The 8,007-nt window shown below is 34.4% G+C and overlaps 2 protein-coding genes across 2 annotated transcripts; both read right to left on the reverse strand.

Moving 5' to 3' along the window:
• Positions 1-3,050, reverse strand: LOC106359443 (CLAVATA3/ESR (CLE)-related protein 26). Its single transcript, XM_013799150.3, has 2 exons — positions 2,229-3,050; positions 1-319 (listed from the first exon to the last, which is right to left on the reverse strand). Exons 1-2 carry the CDS (start codon positions 2,501-2,503, stop codon positions 280-282), a joined length of 315 nt encoding a protein of 104 aa, XP_013654604.1. The 5' UTR covers positions 2,504-3,050; the 3' UTR covers positions 1-279.
• A 3,214-nt stretch (positions 3,051-6,264) lies between these two features.
• LOC111203080 lies at positions 6,265-7,141 on the reverse strand. The gene is made up of 2 exons (XM_022696493.1): positions 6,781-7,141; positions 6,265-6,599 (listed from the first exon to the last, which is right to left on the reverse strand). Exons 1-2 carry the CDS (start codon positions 7,139-7,141, stop codon positions 6,265-6,267), a joined length of 696 nt encoding a protein of 231 aa, XP_022552214.1.
• Positions 7,142-8,007: the final 866 nt, after the last annotated feature.

Consider the following 8,007-nt stretch of genomic DNA (forward strand, 5'->3'; position numbering starts at 1 on the left):
TGTGAGAAAACAGATTTTTTAACCTTCTCTGGCTAACTCAACATCGAAAGCTGTGTGCAATGAAAAATGCAAGCACGGTATTTCTTTGCTAGAAAAAATAAAACAAAATACTAAAAGAAAAAAATAGAAGTGTAGTAGGGTCACAAATATTTTGAGCATATAGGTTCGATTCCAAATGAAAGGGAAAGAGAATCTAGGAGCATTACATTTACAAAAACCTATTTTGCCAACAAATACTTCTCTCATTCTCTCTGCTTCTTCTCCAAGCTTTCACCGTACTCATTCTCTTCCCGGTGGTCGTCTTAAACTTCCTGCTCTCCTGTATCGAGACAGAACATAAGTTAATAATAATAATAATTGTTGCTAAAAAAAAAAAAAGTTAATAATAATCATGTTAATTACTTAATCCAAAAGGAATTCATGTTTACTAGTTACTCTTATAAACCCGATAACAAATGTTCAGCGTTCATCTATCGATTCGATACTTTCGTCACTTGACTAGGCTGATAGTATCGGTTCTCATTTGGATCCGGTTCGGGTTCGGATAGTTCGGGTAGTTCGGATAATTTGGATAAAATATTGGTTATTTAAGGTAAAATATCAAATAATTAGGATGATTTAGATAAAAAAATTGGATATTTCGGATTACTTTGGATATTTCGGATAAAACTATCCGGATAGTTTCGGATATTTTCGGGTAGTTTGGATACTTTATAATAATTTAGTTATCATCAACTATTTTCAAATACTTTTAATAGAATTTTAAATTAAAAATATATATTTAGTGATGTTATATGTATATATAATTAATATTTTTATATATTCGGGTACCCGTTCGGTTCTCAGTTCGGTTCGGTTATTTCAGATATAAAAATATAGGAACCGTTCAGGTATTTGAGGGTATTGGTCCGGTTCCGGTTTCGGGTATTTCGGTTCGATTCCGGTTCGGTTCTTCGGTTTCGGTTATTTTGCCCAGGCCTAGCTGATACAGTGATACTTGGGTCACTTGACTAAACTACTTTGGTCAACTATTCTTATTTGCCTATATACATTTTTTTTATTAAACTACTTCAATAAAAACAGCTTTATAAATGGGAGTATCTTAGCTTTCTATAGACATTAAGGCCATGCGTGGAATTCATAGTAAACGCTTGTATTATATATCTATATGTGTGTATTGTTATAAAATAACTTATGATTTTATAGTATTGAAAAATTTAAATAAGGGCAAAATTTTATACCCGTAAGAGAAGATAACACTGATAACAAGAGAGAATGTGTTATTAGAAGAGAAGGAATGGTGTATTACAATCGATCGAAATGATCGATTTATATAGAAGTGAAAAAGTTGAAGTTACTGTACATGCATAGTGATGTGGGCTCCACATGATTTATATTTTTCGTAGCATGTCAAATTTGGAGCCGAAATTTTTTGACATATTCATAACATGTATATATATATTCTTAAGGCCATGTATGGAATTCATAGTAAACGCTTTTATTTTAAAAATAATCAACTGAGATCTTAAGTGGTATTTCTATATAACTAAGAAATGAGGTGAAGAAAAATGAGAGGAAAAGAGGGTATTTAAAGCTTCCATAAAGGAAAAATAAAGTTATCAGAAGAAGCCATCTTGGAGAATGATTAATGCAAGTTTTTTAGGATGAGGTTTTTAGCGCAAAATAAGAAACGTTTCTTAGTTTTTAACTAAGAACAACTAAAAACGTCTCTTAAATAAAAGATATAAGAGACGTTTCTTAGTTTTTCTTAGTTAAAAGTTAAAAGATGTTTCTTATATTACGTTAAGAACCTCACCCAAAGACATCCGCATTAATCATGCTCTTACAGAGTAATTTATTAACATATATAGACTGAATAAAGCAACCAGACAGCCTTTTGCGAGCCTCTGTGATATGTCTTACCGAATCTGTGTTAGCTAAAAGAAACCAATTATATTTATATTTATTTATAGTAAAACTATGCTAGACGTACGTAATGTATACGGTGGCAAAAATATTCTATAAATAATCTGCATATAAACAGATACATCAACAACAAATAAGTTAATTAGCTTGCTTAATATACTAATCCCACGACGTTGTTAATCCATCTCAGCATCATAGTTATCATTAGCTATGCCATATATTGCTGAAACTAACAACATACATATACATGGAAGGATTTTTTGACTGGAAGGGATAACTGAAACAAGAAACCAGTAAAGTACCTGTTGTGTATAGGATCGGGTCCACGAGGAACTTTTCTTTTGCTTGCACCGTAGCTAAGATCACCATATTTTGATCCATCACCAAGATCTTTTTCTACACCCTTAGCATGTATAATGGAATTGTTCATCGTTGCGGCGGTAGTAGTCTCTTTTGTTTTGTCGACTTCGTTATTGTTTTGTAATACAAACACATCAATCATAAGAAGAGTGACGAAACCAACCGTAAATAGTGTACGAAACAACAACGGGAGACGAAGGGTTTGGAGATTTCGCATGGTTTCTCTCCTTGTAAGCTTTTTTGGGGGTCCTATCTTCGTTGGTTTGTTGAAATAAGAACATAAATCAACATGGATCAAATTAGTAGGGGTTTATTCGATTTAATTAAATTTAAACTCTAGCGAACAAAGAAGAACGAGGGAAAACAAGAGAAAGAGTAGAGTCTTATCACTTAGATGAGTTAGGATGGTTGGTGTTCTTTATAGGTTCGATGGTTTTTATTCTGTTTGGTATGGTTAACTTTACTCGAAACATTAGCATAGAGAGACAAATGATTTCTTCTATGAATCTTTATATTTTCCTGTGAGACGTTTTTTTAATGTTATCTTTAAGCATGAATCCGTATTTTTATGACGACTTTTTTTGTCCCAAATCTTGATATGCCAGAGATATATTACACATTAAACACATTACTCTTATATTATAGAATTTTTCTTTTACAATTGAGAAAAGGAAAGAATGGTATATGGAACAGCTGGTATGAAACGTAACATGGATGGAATATATTTAGCAGCCTTAGCTTTATGTGCATGAGAAGGTTGGGATACGTATGTAAGTATTTCAGTTTTTTTTTTAAATTTAATTCGTGTATTTTTTTAATAACCCGCATTATCCGGACCGGAAAAAACACAACTAATCCCGAAGGCCAGAAAAAAAAAACTGATTGCTTGATCCTCCACACAACAGAATTACAGAAATCGAACACAGAGAGTCGAAATTTCACGAAACCACTAACTAGGCCAACCCCGAGTCGTGTTTAGAGCTAACATTGTTGGTAGGACTTTTTTTTTGAGTCCTTAGCTTATTATATTATGTTTTTATGTTAAGAGACAAATCTTAAGAGACAATCCCAAAAGTGTAGATTATTGGTAGGATTTTTGTTGTCCCTTAGTAAATTAATTGTTTATTTTAATGAGTAGTGATATATAAAAGATAAGTTTTAAATAAAACATATAACATTAAAATTGAAAACATAATAAAATTACAAAGTTGCAACAAAAAAAAAATACAAAAAAAAAATTACAAACTTAATAAATAAAAGCAAACACACATTTTATTCAATTCATAGAAACTTACAAATTATATGTTATTTGGAAGATGTCCAAATTTAGCTCATATATTTTCAATCAAATCATTTTTTAATTGTTGATGGGCTTGTCTATTCCGAACGCTCGCTCGACGATCAATTGTATTGCCGAGATTTGTAGGCATATCGACGAAAAATGTATCATCCACATCTTCTCCTTGTTAAAATTCAAAAACGTCATACTGAGTGAATGATGATCGTTCTTCTTCGACAATCATATTATGGAGTATGATACGTGCTCTCATAATATTGGCTATTTTGTCTTTATCCCATAACATAGATAGATTTTTGACAACGGCAAATCTAGCTTGAAGGACTCCAAAGGCACGTTCAACATCTTTTCGAACAGCTTCTTGGGTTTTAGCAAATAATGAATTTTTCTCACCTTGTGGTAGTCTGATAGATTGAATAAAAGTCACCCATTTCGGATAAATACCATCCGTGAGATAATAACCCCTCTGTTCCGTTGACATAGAAGTTTAGTTGTGGCGCATTTCCGTTAATAATGTCATCAAAAACAGGTGATCGATCAAGAATATTAAAATTGTTCATAGTACTTGGAGCTCCAAAAAACGCGTGCAATATCCAGAGGTCATATGAAGCTACCGCCTCCAACACAATTGTTGATTTTCCAGTTCCTCGTGAATACATTCCTTTCCAAGCGGTCGGGCAATTCTTCCACTCCCAATGCATATAGTCGATGCTTCCAATCATCCCTGGAAATCCACGTTCTTCTCCGATATGGAGTAGTCTTTCCAGATCCTCCGGTTGGGACGTCTTAGGTATTCATCGCCAAACAAGCTGATTATTCCGGCGGTAAAATTGTGCAAACATTTTCAAGCTGTTGTTTCAGCAAGTCGGACATATTCGTCAATTGTATCAGCTCCACCACCATATGTCAATTGTCGAATTGCTGCAGTACATTTTTGTAGGGGTGATAGACTAGACCGTCCGGTTGCATCTTCTGTTGGTTGAAAATACAGTACTTCTGTGGAGAGACGATGCACAATATGCAGGAACAATGATTTGTTCATTCGAAACCGTCGTTAGAATAACTTGGGAGTGTATGTTGGAGTATCACTAAAGTAATCATTCCATAGCTTCTGGTGGCCTTCTTCCCGGTTTCTCTCGATAAAAATATATTTTTTTCTCTCTTTTGGTTCTGGAATAAGATCAGGGTTTTCAAAAAAATCATCAAATATGGAATCAAATTCATCATCATCATCTTTGTGGTAATGATAATGCCATTAGAATTTTTTTTTAAAAAGAGAAGATATGATGAAAGTGAGGAGAAGATGTCTAAAAATGTTTTACGATGTCTTATACTTATAGGCTAAAAGAAGTCTATCTTGTGATACTAGCTTGTGACACTATATTTTGTTTTCATTACTCGTGAGGACATCTTGTGACACTATATTTTGTTTTCATTGGTCACGAGCACACATTCTCACGAGCACACTGGTATTCTCATGTAACTTTGTTTAGTTTTGCAGAGAAACAATTTTTTTTAATCTCCAAGACCAATGGTCACGAGCACACAGTGAAGACATCTTGTGACACATTTTTGGAGGCAAGTGCAATCCAATTGTCATACATTTTTGTAGATCATGATCGTGAATAATGTTTTCATGAATGTATAGTTTCCAAAGAGATCATTTATAATTATAGCCATAATACGATAAGAGTTCATTTATAAATAAAGTCATAAGTCATTACGAGTCATTACAAAGAATTCAACAAAAATCAGTACAAATCCGATTCATTACAAAAGGCTTGTTCGAAAAACTGATCAATAACGATGATCATTACACAAACAAATTGATCAGTACAAATCAGATTACACATTACTACAACATCTGGATTCACTTAAAGATGATCACCAAACCTATGAAAACTAAAACAATGATTATTACACCAACAAATACTTCAAACCCATTGATAAAACTTGATCTCTTCTTTGCTAAGTCACACACAAGCTTCTCTAGCCTAACCAACTTCTGCTCAGTCTCAAAGTCACTCAAAAAGCTGAGACTATCTACCTTTTCAGCCAGTTGAAGTATGTGTCTATCCCTGACCCTCATCTCCTCAATCACCGCGACATCCCACCACTTCCAGACATGGCATTCTCCATCATCAACCTGCTCACATGTGTAGTATCTTCTTCCTAGATCGTTTTTTGTGTACGACGTTGCTAGTAGAGGTTCACCACCACAGTAGCATGTCTGCGGGAATCAAAACTCAACCTCGAGTTGCGGAGGGTACTGAGCCGGCGCACCATTATTGATGCTTAACTCAGCTTGGTCCCGACGAATAAGCTCTTCCGTTGAGTTGTATCCAATGTCAGCTATCTCCCCACCATACTCCTCTGAATCTGAAGGCTGGCTGTAGCTATATCGATGGCCCATTTTAACTAAACCTGAAAAAAACTAATCATATTAGATAGACATCTAATGATCCAGGAAGATAGACAATTTTTTAATAGAAGAGCAACATTCATTTATAAAGTAGAAACCAGAAATACATAGATAGACATTCTAAGTTATTCATTAATAAAGATAGACATTTTAAAAGCAAACATGAAGGGAATTCATCACGTTTAAGATAATACAAAGTACTAAACACATAAATTTTAAGACATAGTTCTAACATAGAAACATAGACAAGCTCTAATTCTCAGAAATACTGGGCGAGTAGCTTATTCTTGACAACTTCTTTAGCCTCACTTAGTGGTTCTTTCTTGGCTAGGAGTGTGTCTAGTATGGCAAGCTTTGACAGTTTCTCCTTCATCATGAGATCCTCCTTCTTCATTTCCCAAATGCTCATATACTCAGCAAGAGACTTCCCTTGAGCATTATTCTTTTTTATCTTTAGCAGCCTTGATACCTTCAGGACGGATCTCATGATCACCAACAGTGGTGCTTGAAGTTTGTCAACATGTCTCTCCAGCTTTTTGCTTTGAACTCCCACTAGGTTTAGGAGTGTTAAGGCTAAGCCATTTCTGCTCATACCTCAACACACACCACGCATGTTCAAGATTAAATTTCGTGTTGTGATCAGAGTAGAAGATGTCATGAGCCACCTTGAGAACATCATTGTCATTCTGACGAGAACTGATATGTCTCTCTGCTACCGCATATGCACCACAGAATTTGTTGGTGAAGTCATTGATTTTGTGCCACCTCTACTTACAATGGAGATGCTCTCTTGGTTCACCACTCTCTCTAGCATGAGGACTTGCTGCATAATATTCACCTACTCGTTTCCAGAAGGTCCCTGATTTTTGTTCATTTTCAACAACATCATCCTTAGATGTGTTTAGCCACGCACTTATTAGGACGTCTTCATCAGCTGGAGTCCATTTCATTCTCTCCCTACAGGCCACTGGTGTGTCTTCACATACATCTGGAGCGTCGGTTTGTTGTGAACTGAAAGGAGGGATTTCTGAGGCTCCAAAGTTTAAAGTAGAAGGATAACTTTCATAAGAAAAGTTCTGACTATTAAAAAGGCCTACATAACTACGAGACTGGCTATATGGATTCCTTGAATCCATATTGATTAGAACAGAGAGAGGAGTATAGAAGAGAAACAGTAAATAAACCGGAGATATATGATACATTGAGGAATGGTTGGGGTTTAATAGGTGAAACTTGAAGAAGCAATAAGTAAGAATAATAAAGACATAACCATAAACTACCAACGTCTAATCAAGAGTTATTACACATTGCACAGCCAAAAAGCTATCAAGTAGTTAAATTATAAGAGGATTTGGTTTCAAACAAACTAGACTCCAATGACAAAGAACTAACCATAAACATCTCTTCGTTCAGACTTGTCAATTTAGTTCACTAACCTTCAATTAAGTTAATAAACGATTTCGTTCGAAACCAACTACAAGAACAAACGTACTAAACAATATACTTTTTTGCAAAAAGGTTACATATGGTATGAGAACACACCATAAAACTCGAATGAGTAAATCACTACGCATACGTCGTTTTCTAACAAATCTTGTATTCTACCAATCATTTGAAAAATAATGCTATTAGAACACACCATAAATCACCAAGTTACAAAACGAATACTGAGTTACCAAAAATGATAAACCCTATAAACACTGAACTTCGAAACACGAATTCTCAAATCTACAAAGATAACCAAAACACCAAAATCATAAACCAATATGGTGACAATTGAAATCAACGAGAAAGCAAGCTAATGAAACCCGGAAAACTACATAAAGATACACCCTTTGAAATTAATTTACAGAAAATACACAATTCTTGATACAACATTCCTCAAAAAATGAAAAAAAAACTAAGGAAAAGAATAAACCTTTGAATGGATTTGCAGAGGAAAAATAAAAAAACAGAGACACGGTGTAAAGAGAAGACCCTTACATTTACTCAAACACTGAAA

Source organism: Brassica napus, chromosome C2 (assembly GCF_020379485.1).
Source record: "Brassica napus cultivar Da-Ae chromosome C2, Da-Ae, whole genome shotgun sequence".
Taxonomy (NCBI): domain Eukaryota; kingdom Viridiplantae; phylum Streptophyta; class Magnoliopsida; order Brassicales; family Brassicaceae; genus Brassica; species Brassica napus.

What these genes read in the sequence shown, in the direction of transcription:
- LOC106359443 (XM_013799150.3), bottom strand. Translation starts at nt 2,503, where the DNA reads ATGCGAAATCTCCAAACCCTTCGTCTCCCGTTGTTGTTTCGTACACTA. An exon ending in CCCGATCCTATACACAACAG is followed by an intron (nt 320 to 2,228) that starts GTACTTTACTGG and finishes GTCTCGATACAG; the next exon opens with GAGAGCAGGAAGTTTAAGAC.
- LOC111203080 (XM_022696493.1), bottom strand. Translation starts at nt 7,141, where the DNA reads ATGGATTCAAGGAATCCATATAGCCAGTCTCGTAGTTATGTAGGCCTT. An exon ending in ACCAAGAGAGCATCTCCATT is followed by an intron (nt 6,600 to 6,780) that starts GTAAGTAGAGGT and finishes GTGTGTGTTGAG; the next exon opens with GTATGAGCAGAAATGGCTTA.